The sequence below is a fragment of the Trifolium pratense genome, linkage group LG5 (assembly GCF_020283565.1).
Source record: "Trifolium pratense cultivar HEN17-A07 linkage group LG5, ARS_RC_1.1, whole genome shotgun sequence".
NCBI classification, from domain to species: Eukaryota; Viridiplantae; Streptophyta; class Magnoliopsida; order Fabales; family Fabaceae; genus Trifolium; species Trifolium pratense.
In genome coordinates, this window is record NC_060063.1 from 21,730,084 (window position 1) to 21,747,748 (window position 17,665).

The window sequence follows — 17,665 nt, forward strand, 5'->3', positions numbered from 1 at the left end:
AAATTCATAAAAATTTAGTATTAATTTTTTTCTAGTTGGACTGGGCAATGGGCTTAAGAGAATATCCAGTAAGCCCAATTAGAGTAAAAAGAATGATAAGCCCAAATCAACTAAACCCTAGAGCGTCCAATAGGCGATTAGAAGCTAAGGCGTGACTGGCAACCTTAAAGCAACGCCAAAGAGGGCGAATCCAATGTTGCGGTAAATATCTTCCCCTTCCTGGTATCAACCGCTAACTTAAGAAAGAAGAAATAAACTTCTGGTAACTGCCATAGCTTGGAAACCAAGGCTCTCATCCCTATTTTCACGCTGCATCACCGAAGAAGATGCTAAGGACCGGATTTTCAGGAACCCTTGCTTGGAGAAGAAGACTAGAAGCTCTATAAATAGCTCCATACTTTCATTGGTAAAGGGATCGAATTCTGACTTATAAAACTCCCAGGGTTGTTGGGATTGAACTGAGTGTAATCACACCATTTGATCAATAATACAAACCCCCTTGTTTTTTACCAGAACATTTTGGCGCCCACCGTGGGGCTGCGGTAAAATCATTTGATCCCAGCCTATCACAGGAACTAGACGAAAAATCAAACATCTTCACATGGCTGGAGAACATGGAAACAACGATAGCTCTAGCGTTAACACCTTGCAAGCCGCCGTTGTAGAAATACGGCGCTTACAAACTCAGATTGCGGCCATCGAAGCCGAGAGAACTAATGAAAAAGAGAAAGCGAAATTGATTTCGGAGGAGGAGGAGGGGGAGGGCGTCATGGACGTACAGCCCTTAGCACAACACTTGTGGGATGCCCAAGTGGTGGAAACAATCAAGGTTCCTCATCTTCCTACCTTCGACGGAAACACGGATCCAAGGGAACACCTGATGGCAATTGGAACACAAACCGCCATAATCAACGCTCCGGAACATCTAAAGTGTAAACTACTAGCCGGCACCTTCAAGGATGTCGCCCTACGTTGGTACATGAACCTTCCAAAGAACTCAATTGAGAGTTATGCTGACTTTCATAAAAAATTTATTCACCAGTTCGCTGGATCGAAACACGTGAAAGTCACATCAACCAGTCTTTTCTCCATCCGCCAAAACCATGGCGAGTCATTGCGAAACTTCCTCGCCAGATTTAGCGAAGCCACCATCAAAGTCTCAAATCCAAATCAGGAGATGTTCGTGGCAGCCTTCCACAATGGGCTAAGAGCAGGACATTTCAACGAGTCCTTAGCCCAAAAGCCAGCCTCGTCAATGCAAGAGGTGAACAAGAGGGCGGAGTGTTATATCAAGGGCGAAGAAAGTAACGCCGAGAAAAGGCAAAGAGACGTTAAGGAGAAGGAATACGTGGGCCGTGCCACTAGAGCGCCCGAACACCCACGACCAAAAATGGGAGGCCACCAAGGAGACCCATGGCAGAGGCATCATGGGAAGCCCTACCGCCAACCGCCCAGAAGAGAATTCAGGAATCATCCCGCCAATGAAGACCTCACGCCATTAAACGCCTCAAAAGTTTACGTCTTAAACGAAATTCTGGCCACTGGTTTGGCCAGCCTCCCCCCAAGGAGAACCAGTAACATTCCCATGGGGCTGGACGATAACGCCTGGTGCGCATATCACAGGTGTAGAGGTCACTCCACAGAAAAATGCTTCCGCTTAAGAGATTTAATCGAAGAACTGATAAAAAGCGGACACCTTCGCAAATTCATTGACGACGCCGCCCAAGGGCGGGTTGTCGTGCCAAAAGTCCCCCGACAGGAGCCACGAGACCCTCCTGGGCCAAATAGAGAGCCTCCCAAGGGGAGAATCTCCGTGAATACAATAGCAGGAGGATTCTCAGGCGGGGGCGAATCAAGCTCAGCAAGGAAAAGGTATGTACGCCGAGCCATCTCGGAAATATACCTCGTAAGTCAACCCCAGCCATTAGACGTACCAGATTTGGCGTTCACTGCAAAGGATGGTATGGAGGTAGCACCTCATGACGATGATCCATTAGTGATACAAGTCCAAATTTTGAACTGTGACGTAAAAAGGGTATTGATAGACTCAGGGAGTTCAGCGGACATTATGTACTGGGAAGCTTTCAAGGCCATGCAATTGGCAGAAGAGCAACTGCAGCCATACTCCGGAACCCTGGTTGGGTTCTCTGGCGAACAGGTGGATGTAATGGGCTATGCCTCTCTTCTTACCACGTTTGGAGAAGGCAGCAACGCCAAAACTATCAAGGTGCGATACCTGGTAGTTAAAACTCCTTTTACCTCCTATAATATTATTATAGGAAGGCCCGCCTTTAACACATTAGGGGCGGCCATGTCCACTCTATACCTAGCAATAAAATACCCCCTTGAGAATGGGGGAGTAGGAACAGTAAGGGGCGATCAGATTCTCGCCAAGAAATGCTACGAATCCAGCTTAAAGATACGACACCGAACTTCCAGCGCAAGCGGAAAATTCGAAAGAAAACAGGCCGCAATTCCAGGCGGCATAAACATCATAGAGAGCGCAGATATGGATCCGAGGGAGGAATTTCAGGATCGAAGGGTAAGTCCTATAGAAGACTTGGAGCAGGTTCAAATTGGCAATGACCCACACCAGACAACCAGCTTGGGAACAGCATTGCCCAGCGAAGAGAGGAGACGAATCATCAAAATCTTGAAGGATAACGCTGATCTATTCGCATGGAAGCCTTCGGATATGCCAGGGATAGACGAAGGGGTGATAACACACAAACTTTCAATATCACCCAGCACAAAACCAGTTTCCCAAAGAAAAAGGAAGGTGGGGGAAGAAAGACGAGTCGCTATAGCAGAAGAGGTAGAGAAACTAAAGGAAGCGGGATTCATCGAAGAAATAAAATACCCCTCATGGTTGGCAAATGTCGTCATGGTGAAAAAGGCCAACGGGAAGTGGAGAATGTGCGTGGATTTCACAGACTTAAACAAGGCGTGTCCCAAAGATCCATATCCCCTACCCAACATAGATAGGTTAATTGATGGCGCCTCGGGGTGCAAGATGCTGAGTTTCATGGACGCCTACTCCGGATACAATCAAATAAAGATGAACCCCTCAGACGCCTGCCACACAACCTTTATGTCGAACACATGCAATTTCTTTTACAACGTCATGCCTTTTGGATTGAAGAATGCGGGAGCAACATACCAAAGGTTGATGGACAGGGTTTTCGCCAAGCAAATAGGGAAGAACTTAGAGGTATATATCGACGACATGGTAGTAAAAACTTCCGAGGGAAGTCGCCATGATGATGATCTGTTGGACATCATGGGATCAGTAAGAAAGTACAACATGAGACTAAACCCAGCAAAGTGTTCCTTTGGAGTACAAGCCGGAAAATTCTTAGGGTTTATGCTCACCAGCAGAGGAATAGAGGCTAACCCCGAAAAATGCCAAGCCATCATAGACATGAGGAGCCCTACATCCGTGAAAGAAGTCCAAACCTTGACAGGCAGAATAGCGGCACTATCCAGATTTCTATCATGCGCGGGCGAAAAGGGTTTCCACTTCTTCGCATCCCTTAGGAAAAATGAGAGATTCTCCTGGACACCAGAATGTGAAGAAGCCTTCAGACAACTAAAGGAGTTCCTAGCATCACCACCCATCTTGACACGCCCATTACCAGGTAACACCCTTTACCTATATCTCGCAGTTTCGGATAGAGCCATGAGTACAGCTCTAGTTCAAGAAATAGAGGGCGAAGAAAAACCTATATACTTCGTAAGTAGAACCCTGAGGGGAGCAGAAACAAGGTATCAAAGAATAGAGAGGTTATCTCTCGCGGTAGTTGTCACAGCCAGAAAATTAAGGCAGTACTTTCAAAGCCACCAGGTAGTTGTTAGAACAGATTACCCTATCAAGAACGTCCTCCGAAAGCCAGACTTGGCAGGGAGGATGGTAGCATGGTCCGTTGAATTATCAGAATTTGACATCACCTTCTCGCCTAGAGGGGCCATTAAGTCACAAAGACTAGCTGATTTTGTATTGGAAATGTCTACTCCGCCAACAACAGAGAAAACGGCGTCTTGGACACTCTCAGTTGACGGGGCCTCCAATGTGCGAGGAAGTGGAGCCGGAATAGTACTGGAAGGACCAGATGGCGTTATGATAGAACAATCACTACGTTTCGCCTTCAAAGCCAGTAACAACCAAGCAGAATACGAAGCTTTGATAGCAGGAATGAAGCTAGCAAGCGATATGGAGGTAAAAGAGTTAAGGGCCATGAGTGATTCCCAACTGGTAACCAACCAAGTATCAGGGAAGTTTCAAACGAAGGAGCCACAGTTAATCAAATACGTAGAAAGAGTTCAAAACCTAGCTAAGCATTTCGATTCTTTCGAATTAGTTTACGTTCCCCGTGAACAAAACATGAGAGCAGATCTATTGTCAAAGCTGGCGAGCACAAAAAAACCAGGAAGCCATAGAACCGTTATTCAAGAGACTATAAAAACCCCCAGCATCAGCGGAGAAGAGATGATGATGGTAATAGAAGAAGAAGACTGGAGATCGCCCATTATCCGGTACCTCCAAAAGGATGAACTCCCGAAAGAAAGGGAAAAGGCTTTTAAATTGAGGAAAATGGCGGCATGGTATTCAATGGTAGGGGATAAGCTATATAAGAGGGGATTCGCGTCCCCCCTCCTTTTATGCGTCAGTACCGAAGAAGCCAAGCGCATCATGTCTGAAGTACACGAAGGATCATGTGGTAGTCATATCGGTTCAAGAGCATTAGCAGGAAAGATATTAAGAGCAGGATTTTATTGGCCAGATATACATGATGATACCGCCATGTATGTAAGAAACTGCGACAAATGTCAAAGACACGCCAACCTGCATCACGTTCCAGGGGAGCCACTAAAGTCAGTATTATCCCCTTGGCCCTTTTTCATGTGGGGCGTAGATATCGTTGGTCCATTTCCGGTTGGCTATAAACAAGCGCGATGGATCATCGTCGCCGTGGACTACTTTACAAAATGGATTGAAGCAGAACCGGTATCCAGCATCTCGGCGGAACAGGTAAAAATCTTTTATTGGAAGAAAATCATCTGCAGATTTGGACTGCCCAAATATATCGTATCCGACAACGGTACACAGTTCGCCAGCGAAAAGGTCGTTGAATTCTGTCGAAGCAAAGGAATCAAAAACACCTTTATATCAGTGGAGCACCCACAAGCTAACGGACAAGCAGAGTCAGCAAATAAGGTGATACTAAGAGCCTTAAAAAGAAGGCTAGATAGCAAATGCGAAGCTTGGGTAGCCCACATCTCACCCATCCTCTGGTCGTACCACACCACTCCCCAATCCTCGACAGGAGAAGCGCCATTTACAATGGTCTATGGTTCAGACGCGATGATCCCGGTGGAAATAAATCCTCCTAGTTGGCGCAGAGAAAACATGACGCAGGAAGAGAACGACAGAGCTTTGGAAGAGAACCTAGACATGATCGAGGAAAGAAGAGAAAGAGCGCATTTCAGAGAATTCGCCATAAAGCAAAGGGCCGCTAGGCGTTATAATACGAGAGTCAAACAAAGGAGTTTCCAAGAGGGCGATCTAGTGCTGAAAAGACCTATGGGAAAGGATAAAGGAGGAAAGTTCGCGGCAAACTGGGAAGGCCCCTTTCGGGTGCAAGAAGCTTTCGAAGGAGGAGCATATCGTCTAGAGACCATGGAAGGAAGAATCCTCCCCAGGACGTGGAACATAGCAGACTTAAAGTTCTACTACAGCTAATCGCGGGGCAACGCGTTTCTGGTGGAAGAATAAGTAAAACCATTCTCTTCTTTTAAGCAATATTTTTTTTTAATGATGTATAAGAACCGTTTTCATAAATGAATAAAAAGACAATGAGACACTCTTTTCCCCTGTTTTAACTGGGGTTTTTATCGAGGCTCATTGAATTTCAAAATTCTAGTAGTTTATATCTTCTTGCATATGTCAAAATATTTGCGTCAACCTGATTAAGTTACGGGCTCTGAATCAATGAAAATGGTTATCTCAAACTTGAGCTCCGAATCTTTATCAAAGATCAACTCAGATGTGAGCGCTGAACCATAAAACAAGGTTGAAAAGCCTTGGCGTTACCTGTAAGTCTTACGAGTTGGGTACGTCAGAAAAAGAAAAATTAAAAAGGTTGCAAAGCCTTGGCGTTACCTGTAAGTCTTACGAGTTGGGTACGTCAGAAAAAGAAAAATAAAACAAGGTTGAAAGGCCTTGGCGTTACCTGTAAGTCTTACGAGTTGGGTACGTCAGAAAAAGAAAAATTAAAAAGGTTGCAAAGCCTTGGCGTTACCTGTAAGTCTTACGAGTTGGGTACGTCAGAAAAAGAAAAATTAAAAAGGTTGCAAAGCCTTGGCGTTACCTGTAAGTCTTACGAGTTGGGTACGTCAGAAAAAGAAAAATTAAAAAGGTTGCAAAGCCTTGGCGTTACCTGTAAGTCTTACGAGTTGGGTACGTCAGAAAAAGAAAAATTAAAAAGGTTGCAAAGCCTTGGCGTTACCTGTAAGTCTTACGAGTTGGGTACGTCAGAAAAAGAAAAATTAAAATGGTTGCAAAGCCTTGGCGTTACCTGTAAGTCTTACGAGTTGGGTACGTCAGAAAAAGAAAAATTAAAAAGGTTGCAAAGCCTTGGCGTTACCTGTAAGTCTTACGAGTTGGGTACGTCAGAAAAAGAAAAATTAAAATGGTTGCAAAGCCTTGGCGTTACCTGTAAGTCTTACGAGTTGGGTACGTCAGAAAAAGAAAAATAAACAAGGTTGAAAGGCCTTGGCGTTACCTGTAAGTCTTACGAGTTGGGTACGTCAGAAAAAGAAAAATTAAAAAGGTTGCAAAGCCTTGGCGTTACCTGTAAGTCTTACGAGTTGGGTACGTCAGAAAAAGAAAAATTAAAAAGGTTGCAAAGCCTTGGCGTTACCTGTAAGTCTTACGAGTTGGGTACGTCAGAAAAAGAAAAATTAAAAAGGTTGCAAAGCCTTGGCGTTACCTGTAAGTCTTACGAGTTGGGTGCGTCACAAAAAGAAAAATTATACAAGGTTGCAAGGCCTTGGCGTCACCTGTAAGTCTTACGAGTTGGGTACGTCAGAAAAAGATACAGCAAAGAAAGGCGAGATTATCAACACCGCCAGAAGAAGCTTATACACCACCAAAGCAGGCGATTCATTATAACGCCAAAAGACAACAGGTACAAAGTTATTTGTATCAATTTACAATTATTATAGAAAGTCGAAGATGTCACAGGTGCAAGGACAAAAGTTTCCTAGACGAGAACGACAGAAGGCGTTACCTCACAACGTAACGCAAAAATAATTCATAAAGTTATGAAGAGAAGAAATCAGGCGAATAAAGAAATTTATAAAGGACCCAGCCAAGGGGCAAATTGTTCAAAGCCACAAAAGGGCATACAAGATAATTACAAAAAGCCACAGAAGGGCAGAAACAAGATCATTACAAAAGAGATCATTCACTGGGGAGGTACATAGGGAACAAGCTTTCCATCAATAATCTGGTTCATCGCATCAGCTTCAGCTAGGCGTTTGGCGTCGAGGCCTGGGAAAAGAAGCTTGACTTGCTCAAGGGCATAGGCGAAGCCTTCCTCGTACTGGTTGGCAGCATATAGTTGAAGCTCCTTCACGTCAGTTTCCAACCTCTCCTTCTCTTCGCCCAAGGTCCCCACGGAGAACACCGCTGCATCTTTCTCTTTAGAAAGCTTAGAAATCATCTCATCTTGAGCAGCAGCATTCTCTTTCAGCTTGGTCTCGGAGGCGGCATAACCTTCCTTCACCTTCGCCAGCTTTTCCTCATATTCCTTCTTCAACTTCTCAGCCTCGCCCTCCTGGCTATCCTTCAGCTGCCTGATATCCTCCTCCAGCTTGGTCTTGGTCTCGGAATATTTCCTCTCAATGTCAGCAAGATGGTCATCAACGACTTTCACCTTCCGTTTCGCCTCTTGGACCTCCTGCTCCTGCCGATTCGTCAACAAATAGTTGAGAAGAGTACCTTTTACCTCATACTCCAAGGCTTTTCTCCTCAAGTCTTCGGTAGGAGTATTAGTAAATCGGGTCATATCGCCAACCATAGTCACCCCCCTCTCAATAAACTCGAGGGGATCGAAGGAAGCCCAAGAAAGAGAAGCAGCGGCTTCAGTATCTTCAGATGAAGGCTGAGTAGAACTGGAAGCTTTGCCCTTGCCTTTGTCAGCATCTCCAGCTGGTTGGCTAGTCTTCTCAGTCTTTTGTTTTTTAGGAGGCGGGACGACACCCTCTTTAGCAGCAGCCTTTCCCGGGATCTCAACAGGGATGCGCCCATCATGCTTTCTCTTGCTCCGTCCCTCTTTAACTCCAGCCTCTTCCACTTGTAGCTGCTTCAGAGGGTCGACAACGCCAGCAGCAGGATTGGCTTTTTGTTGACGAGCTTTCGCCAAGAACGCCAGTCTTTCTTCATTCGAAATGGTCCTCATTCTTTCTGAAAAATAAAGGAATCAGAAAAACACAGGTTAGTAATAAGGCGAGATCAACATTAAAATAAAAAGAAATATGCATATATGCCAAGTTCATCACTTACGTAAATACTCTGTCAAAGCTTCGCTATTACCCTCACATCTAAGGATATCAGCAGTGTCCATAAGAGCAAAAGAATCAAGAAAGTGGACAATGTCCTGCTCAAAGTCACTCAAAGTCTCAAAGATGGTTCCCTTTATAAGCCTAGGATTGTCAGTCCAATAGAAAGGGAACAAGGGATCACCTATCTCATCATACATTAGATCGGGAAGTTGGTCGCTACTGCGAACCCTAAAGAAGGAGTCCTTGAAGCCTTTGAAGTTGGAGGCATACAGACTCATAAGGCGATGATTGGGTTGACTACTAAGAGAAACCATAGTCTGGGGTTTTAGGTTCTTGATATGGTAAAAACAGAAGAAAACACCAATTGAGGGTACCAGTTCAAAACCTAGGCACATCACCTCGAAGGCTTTAACGAAGGCCCAGCTGTTAGGATGAAGTTGAGTGGGGGCGACATTAAGAACCCTCAACATCTCCGCCTCGAAAGAAGTAAAAGGAAGCCAGAGGTTTAGAGGTTGGATCACGCCAGTGTAGAGGTAAAAGTAATCCGCACTAGTGTATTTTGAAGGAACTTCCATGGTGACGGGAGTATAGCCAGCAACCACCAGATCTCGGCAAGGGTTTTTCCGCTTTCCTGTGAAAGAGGAAGGGGAAATTATGACACAATCACTATCACTACCGCTACTACTATCACTGTCACTATCGCTACTGCTTCCAACATCGAAACCCCACAACTCCGAATAAAATCCCCGGCTATTAAGAACGCCGTTTGCCCTAGTATAATGGGCGCGAACTTGTCGCGCCCACTCAAAGTAACCAGGAGAAGAGGCCGAGATTCTCCCCTCATTCTCATCTAACTCCCTCAGGATAACCATTCCCTAAACCTATGAATTAGGGTTCTTCTCCTTTGAGCAAAAACTAAATCAAGAAAAAGAGTAAAGGTACGAAATAAAATACCTTACGGGTAACACTTCAAAGCCGAGAGGAACGGACGTCTTTAAAGGAAGACGATTGAGAAGCCCTACCGAAGGTTGAAGAGAAAGAAAAGAAGCTCTACCGAAGTTACGAAAAGAAAGACAAGTGGGTAGAACTAGGTTAGAAGTCGCAAAAGGAATGGAAGGAAGGAAAAGAACAAAAACTCCCTATTTATAAACCTCAGTCCTAACGTCGATTCGAAGTTATAAGGTTCAAACGAGTAGTGTCATACGAGTCGTCGGATCGTGTACGTGTCAAAGCGCACATCCCAAGAGTAAATCATAGAAGATTTATCGTCAGATGTTTAATTACAACACCTATAGGCGAGACGACTAACTATAACGCCTTTAAAGGAAGGGCCACGCCAGGGCAAATTATCTCGCCGAAAAAGCCTGATTCGCCCGTGGGGCGCGGCGAAGATACCCAAAACAACGCCCAACGAGAAGAAGCCAAAAAATCAAGAAAGAATAAAAGTAATACATTCTACTCAAAGCAAGAAAGAAAATCTTTATTATTAGCAGCAAATAAAAAGTACAACGAGAAGAAACCAAGGCTACAGGGAAAAATCCTAAAATCCTATCAATCAGACTCCGAATCCTTTTGCGCAGGCTCAGGGAAAGTCATCTTGGATTCCACGGTGACCCGAGACCCCTCTTCTTCACTGGACGAAGAAGCACGAAGCTCAGGAGGAACGTAGGTCTCCAGAAACGAAACGTAATCCTCATCGCCACTACCAGAATCGGAGGTATCCGAGGAAAGGACGATAACCTCCACCTTTTTGACATCCTTAGACCTTCGGGAGCGAGTGGAGTTGGAGGTAGACACCTCTACCCTTTTCTTCCTTCGCTGAGGCGGAGTGCTTCCGGCAACAGGTTTTTTCGCATTGTTATTTTCCATCATAAAGATTCAAAACAAGTTGATGAAAATTCGAGTTTTAGCAGGTGATATTTATAGCCAATATTCAACCTTAACATCGTTATTAACGGCAACAATAAATGCGTGGACGGTCGTAACCATCAAGTTTTGACTGTCTCGATAAGTACCACTTTTATGTTTCCAAGGAGTCAAAATTTGACCCATTTTAGCTATCGAAGATCGCAAAGGAAGGCGGTACTAAAGGGAACAGAAGAGCAACACATAAGGGAAGGAAATTGCTTAATATCCAAATTTGTCGCAAAGAAAATACAACGAAAACAAAGAAACAGAATGAAAATAACAAAGATCCCGAAATACAGAAGCAAATTACAAATACTGGAAAGAAAAGTACAAAACGGAAAGATGAGCAAACAAAAGACTTCACGGCATAGTAGAGCTTCCCAATTCACCAGCATCGGCAACGGCGATACGGTGCATTTCCTCCAATGCCCGTTTCACCCTCTTCGCCTTCACCATATTCTCTTCAATGGGCTTCAGATCCTCTCTTAGTACGCTTTGTTTGTCCAGGAGGTCCACCAAAGAATGGCGCCGGGTAATCAACTTAGCAATGTCATCCCTAATCTCGCCTTGAAGAGCCCTCTTCCTCTTCACCAGCGGCTTCATCTCCTTATTCAGCATCGCCAGACGATCATCCACTCTGCGCTCCTCATTGAAGCATATCCCCAAGATTTCCTCCTGCACACCCATAGTCTCTTTAGTAATTTCTATCTGGCTGTCAACAGCTTCAGTGACTTCGGCGTGGCACTCCTTCACACCTTCCACAGCGATCACAAAGGATGCACTATCCTTCAGTTCCTTCTCCAGACGCAGCACACTGTCAAGAAAACGTTTCTCTTCCTTGGTCAACCTCCAGCAGTAATCATTAAGTTCTTTGACAAACTCCGAGAATTCACCAAAATCGTCCATTAAGTCCTCCGTACTCAGGTTCAACATACGGCGGAGCCGCTTAATGACGGGGGAAGCAGGGGACTGGCCACACTCAAAGGGAAGGCTTTTAGGAGACATACTGCAGAAGGAAAACTTTCAAGAGAGCAGGTGAGAATGTGACGAGTTGATTCTATCAAATGCTCCATTTTATAGAGAAAATATCCCATCGTGGTATCGGTGAATGGAGAAGCGGTTGATAGATATGGTCTAAGAGCACAAGAACGTGTGCCAGAAAGTAGGGAGGAACGTGATGAAATTCTTCCCGCGCTACAGGTTTTAGAGGGAAAATTCGAATCCTACTCAAGCACTTCATTCCTTTGGACCTCGTGCTTGGGGGCTGTGGACTGGGCAATGGGCTTAAGAGAATATCCAGTAAGCCCAATTAGAGTAAAAAGAATGATAAGCCCAAATCAACTAAACCCTAGAGCGTCCAATAGGCGATTAGAAGCTAAGGCGTGACTGGCAACCTTAAAGCAACGCCAAAGAGGGCGAATCCAATGCTGCGGTAAATATCTTCCCCTTCCTGGTATCAACCGCTAACTTAAGAAAGAAGAAATAAACTTCTGGTAACTGCCATAGCTTGGAAACCAAGGCTCTCATCCCTATTTTCACGCTGCATCACCGAAGAAGATGCTAAGGACCGGATTTTCAGGAACCCTTGCTTGGAGAAGAAGACTAGAAGCTCTATAAATAGCTCCATACTTTCATTGGTAAAGGGATCGAATTCTGACTTATAAAACTCCCAGGGTTGTTGGGATTGAACTGAGTGTAATCACACCATTTGATCAATAATACAAACCCCCTTGTTTTTTACCAGAACACTAGTCAAAAAATATTATTAAAGAAAACATAATAATAAAGTTTTAAGAGTTTTTTTTATAAAAGAAATTTTTTTTATAGTAAAAAAATTTATTAAAAAAAAAACATAATAATAAAGTTTTAAGAGTTTTTTTATAAAAAAAATTATTACTCTTTTTGACGGTAAAAAAATATTATTAAAAATAATAATAATAAATTTTAAGAATTTTTTTAAAAAATAATAATTATTTTTTTAATTATTTTATTTGAAAAAATATTAACTGCCGTGGATATTTAAAAATAAATATAAAATTAGTGTATTTTCACGTGTACATGTCACGTCAGCAAAGATGCACAGTCAGATGCCCGCTTGTCCATCTATGGGGTAAAATGAAAAAATCTTGACATTGCAGGGGGTAAACAAAAAAAAAATCGCGCAGAGGATAAACGAAAAATCCCTAATTTTGCAGGGGGTAAGTAAGCATTTATCCTATTTTTTAATCAAAAAGTAAAAGTTTAGAGTAATTTAGTAAATTTGATAGTGTTCTGGTAAAAAACAAGGGGGTTTGTATTATTGATCAAATGGTGTGATTACACTCAGTTCAATCCCAACAACCCTGGGAGTTTTATAAGTCAGAATTCGATCCCTTTACCAATGAAAGTATGGAGCTATTTATAGAGCTTCTAGTCTTCTTCTCCAAGCAAGGGTTCCTGAAAATCCGGTCCTTAGCATCTTCTTCGGTGATGCAGCGTGAAAATAGGGATGAGAGCCTTGGTTTCCAAGCTATGGCAGTTACCAGAAGTTTATTTCTTCTTTCTTAAGTTAGCGGTTGATACCAGGAAGGGGAAGATATTTACCGCAGCATTGGATTCGCCCTCTTTGGCGTTGCTTTAAGGTTGCCAGTCACGCCTTAGCTTCTAATCGCCTATTGGACGCTCTAGGGTTTAGTTGATTTGGGCTTATCATTCTTTTTACTCTAATTGGGCTTACTGGATATTCTCTTAAGCCCATTGCCCAGTCCACAGCCCCCCAAGCACGAGGTCCAAAGGAATGAAGTGCTTGAGTAGGATTCGAATTTTCCCTCTAAAACCTGTAGCGCGGGAAGAATTTCATCACGTTCCTCCCTACTTTCTGGCACACGTTCTTGTGCTCTTAGACCATATCTATCAACCGCTTCTCCATTCACCGATACCACGATGGGATATTTTCTCTATAAAATGGAGCATTTGATAGAATCAACTCGTCACATTCTCACCTGCTCTCTTGAAAGTTTTCCTTCTGCAGTATGTCTCCTAAAAGCCTTCCCTTTGAGTGTGGCCAGTCCCCTGCTTCCCCCGTCATTAAGCGGCTCCGCCGTATGTTGAACCTGAGTACGGAGGACTTAATGGACGATTTTGGTGAATTCTCGGAGTTTGTCAAAGAACTTAATGATTACTGCTGGAGGTTGACCAAGGAAGAGAAACGTTTTCTTGACAGTGTGCTGCGTCTGGAGAAGGAACTGAAGGATAGTGCATCCTTTGTGATCGCTGTGGAAGGTGTGAAGGAGTGCCACGCCGAAGTCACTGAAGCTGTTGACAGCCAGATAGAAATTACTAAAGAGACTATGGGTGTGCAGGAGGAAATCTTGGGGATATGCTTCAATGAGGAGCGCAGAGTGGATGATCGTCTGGCGATGCTGAATAAGGAGATGAAGCCGCTGGTGAAGAGGAAGAGGGCTCTTCAAGGCGAGATTAGGGATGACATTGCTAAGTTGATTACCCGGCGCCATTCTTTGGTGGACCTCCTGGACAAACAAAGCGTACTAAGAGAGGATCTGAAGCCCATTGAAGAGAATATGGTGAAGGCGAAGAGGGTGAAACGGGCATTGGAGGAAATGCACCGTATCGCCGTTGCCGATGCTGGTGAATTGGGAAGCTCTACTATGCCGTGAAGTCTTTTGTTTGCTCATCTTTCCGTTTTGTACTTTTCTTTCCAGTATTTGTAATTTGCTTCTGTATTTCGGGATCTTTGTTATTTTCATTCTGTTTCTTTGTTTTCGTTGTATTTTCTTTGCGACAAATTTGGATATTAAGCAATTTCCTTCCCTTATGTGTTGCTCTTCTGTTCCCTTTAGTACCGCCTTCCTTTGCGATCTTCGATAGCTAAAATGGGTCAAATTTTGACTCCTTGGAAACATAAAAGTGGTACTTATCGAGACAGTCAAAACTTGATGGTTACGACCGTCCACGCATTTATTGTTGCCGTTAATAACGATGTTAAGGTTGAATATTGGCTATAAATATCACCTGCTAAAACTCGAATTTTCATCAACTTGTTTTGAATCTTTATGATGGAAAATAACAATGCGAAAAAACCTGTTGCCGGAAGCACTCCGCCTCAGCGAAGGAAGAAAAGGGTAGAGGTGTCTACCTCCAACTCCACTCGCTCCCGAAGGTCTAAGGATGTCAAAAAGGTGGAGGTTATCGTCCTTTCCTCGGATACCTCCGATTCTGGTAGTGGCGATGAGGATTACGTTTCGTTTCTGGAGACCTACGTTCCTCCTGAGCTTCGTGCTTCTTCGTCCAGTGAAGAAGAGGGGTCTCGGGTCACCGTGGAATCCAAGATGACTTTCCCTGAGCCTGCGCAAAAGGATTCGGAGTCTGATTGATAGGATTTTAGGATTTTTCCCTGTAGCCTTGGTTTCTTCTCGTTGTACTTTTTATTTGCTGCTAATAATAAAGATTTTCTTTCTTGCTTTGAGTAGAATGTATTACTTTTATTCTTTCTTGATTTTTTGGCTTCTTCTCGTTGGGCGTTGTTTTGGGTATCTTCGCCGCGCCCCACGGGCGAATCAGGCTTTTTCGGCGAGATAATTTGCCCTGGCGTGGCCCTTCCTTTAAAGGCGTTATAGTTAGTCGTCTCGCCTATAGGCGTTGTAATTAAACATCTGACGATAAATCTTCTATGATTTACTCTTGGGATGTGCGCTTTGACACGTACACGATACGACGACTCGTATGACACTACTCGTTTGAACCTTATAACTTCGAATCGACGTTAGGACTGAGGTTTATAAATAGGGAGTTTTTGTTCTTTTCCTTCCTTCCATTCCTTTTGCGACTTCTAACCTAGTTCTACCCACTTGTCTTTCTTTTCGTAACTTCGGTAGAGCTTCTTTTCTTTCTCTTCAACCTTCGGTAGGGCTTCTCAATCGTCTTCCTTTAAAGACGTCCGTTCCTCTCGGCTTTGAAGTGTTACCCGTAAGGTATTTTATTTCGTACCTTTACTCTTTTTCTTGATTTAGTTTTTGCTCAAAGGAGAAGAACCCTAATTCATAGGTTTAGGGAATGGTTATCCTGAGGGAGTTAGATGAGAATGAGGGGAGAATCTCGGCCTCTTCTCCTGGTTACTTTGAGTGGGCGCGACAAGTTCGCGCCCATTATACTAGGGCAAACGGCGTTCTTAATAGCCGGGGATTTTATTCGGAGTTGTGGGGTTTCGATGTTGGAAGCAGTAGCGATAGTGACAATGATAGTAGTAGCGGTAGTGATAGTGATTGTGTCATAATTTCCCCTTCCTCTTTCACAGGAAAGCGGAAAAACCCTTGCCGAGATCTGGTGGTTGCTGGCTATACTCCCGTCACCATGGAAGTTCCTTCAAAATACACTAGTGCGGATTACTTTTACCTCTACACTGGCGTGATCCAACCTCTAAACCTCTGGCTTCCTTTTACTTCTTTCGAGGCGGAGATGTTGAGGGTTCTTAATGTCGCCCCCACTCAACTTCATCCTAACAGCTGGGCCTTCGTTAAAGCCTTCGAGGTGATGTGCCTAGGTTTTGAACTGGTACCCTCAATTGGTGTTTTCTTCTGTTTTTACCATATCAAGAACCTAAAACCCCAGACTATGGTTTCTCTTAGTAGTCAACCCAATCATCGCCTTATGAGTCTGTATGCCTCCAACTTCAAAGGCTTCAAGGACTCCTTCTTTAGGGTTCGCAGTAGCGACCAACTTCCCGATCTAATGTATGATGAGATAGGTGATCCCTTGTTCCCTTTCTATTGGACTGACAATCCTAGGCTTATAAAGGGAACCATCTTTGAGACTTTGAGTGACTTTGAGCAGGACATTGTCCACTTTCTTGATTCTTTTGCTCTTATGGACACTGCTGATATCCTTAGATGTGAGGGTAATAGCGAAGCTTTGACAGAGTATTTACGTAAGTGATGAACTTGGCATATATGCATATTTCTTTTTATTTTAATGTTGATCTCGCCTTATTACTAACCTGTGTTTTTCTGATTCCTTTATTTTTCAGAAAGAATGAGGACCATTTCGAATGAAGAAAGACTGGCGTTCTTGGCGAAAGCTCGTCAACAAAAAGCCAATCCTGCTGCTGGCGTTGTCGACCCTCTGAAGCAGCTACAAGTGGAAGAGGCTGGAGTTAAAGAGGGACGGAGCAAGAGAAAGCATGATGGGCGCATCCCTGTTGAGATCCCGGGAAAGGCTGCTGCTAAAGAGGGTGTCGTCCCGCCTCCTAAAAAACAAAAGACTGAGAAGACTAGCCAACCAGCTGGAGATGCTGACAAAGGCAAGGGCAAAGCTTCCAGTTCTACTCAGCCTTCATCTGAAGATACTGAAGCCGCTGCTTCTCTTTCTTGGGCTTCCTTCGATCCCCTCGAGTTTATTGAGAGGGGGGTGACTATGGTTGGCGATATGACCCGATTTACTAATACTCCTACCGAAGACTTGAGGAGAAAAGCCTTGGAGTATGAGGTAAAAGGTACTCTTCTCAACTATTTGTTGACGAATCGGCAGGAGCAGGAGGTCCAAGAGGCGAAACGGAAGGTGAAAGTCGTTGATGACCATCTTGCTGACATTGAGAGGAAATATTCCGAGACCAAGACCAAGCTGGAGGAGGATATCAGGCAGCTGAAGGATAGCCAGGAGGGCGAGGCTGAGAAGTTGAAGAAGGAATATGAGGAAAAGCTGGCGAAGGTGAAGGAAGGTTATGCCGCCTCCGAGACCAAGCTGAAAGAGAATGCTGCTGCTCAAGATGAGATGATTTCTAAGCTTTCTAAAGAGAAAGATGCAGCGGTGTTCTCCGTGGGGACCTTGGGCGAAGAGAAGGAGAGGTTGGAAACTGACGTGAAGGAGCTTCAACTATATGCTGCCAACCAGTACGAGGAAGGCTTCGCCTATGCCTCGACGCCAAACGCCTAGCTGAAGCTGATGCGATGAACCAGATTATTGATGGAAAGCTTGTTCCCTATGTACCTCCCCAGTGAATGATCTCTTTTGTAATGATCTTGTTTCTGCCCTTCTGTGGCTTTTTGTAATTATCTTGTATGCCCTTTTGTGGCTTTGAACAATTTACCCCTTGGCTGGGTCCTTTATAAATTTCTTTATTCGCCTGATTTCTTCTCTTCATAACTTTATGAATTATTTTTGCGTTACGTTGTGAGGTAACGCCTTCTGTCGTTCTCGT

At 44.0% G+C, this 17,665-nt stretch overlaps 1 protein-coding gene across 1 annotated transcript; it reads left to right on the plus strand.

Annotated features, from left to right (window-relative positions):
• The first annotated feature begins 1,390 nt into the window (after nucleotides 1-1,390).
• On the plus strand, nucleotides 1,391-7,266 carry LOC123886245. The gene is made up of 2 exons (XM_045935580.1): nucleotides 1,391-2,716; nucleotides 7,225-7,266. Exons 1-2 carry the CDS (start codon nucleotides 1,391-1,393, stop codon nucleotides 7,264-7,266), a joined length of 1,368 nt encoding a protein of 455 aa, XP_045791536.1.
• The last annotated feature ends 10,399 nt before the right edge of the window (nucleotides 7,267-17,665 follow it).

Excerpts from the sequence above, each read along its gene's own strand:
- LOC123886245 (XM_045935580.1), top strand. The coding sequence starts at position 1,391 with ATGGGAGGCCACCAAGGAGACCCATGGCAGAGGCATCATGGGAAGCCC. Across the intron at positions 2,717-7,224 it reads TGCCAGGGATAGACGAAGGG|AAAGTCGAAGATGTCACAGG; the intron begins GTGATAACACAC and ends CAATTATTATAG.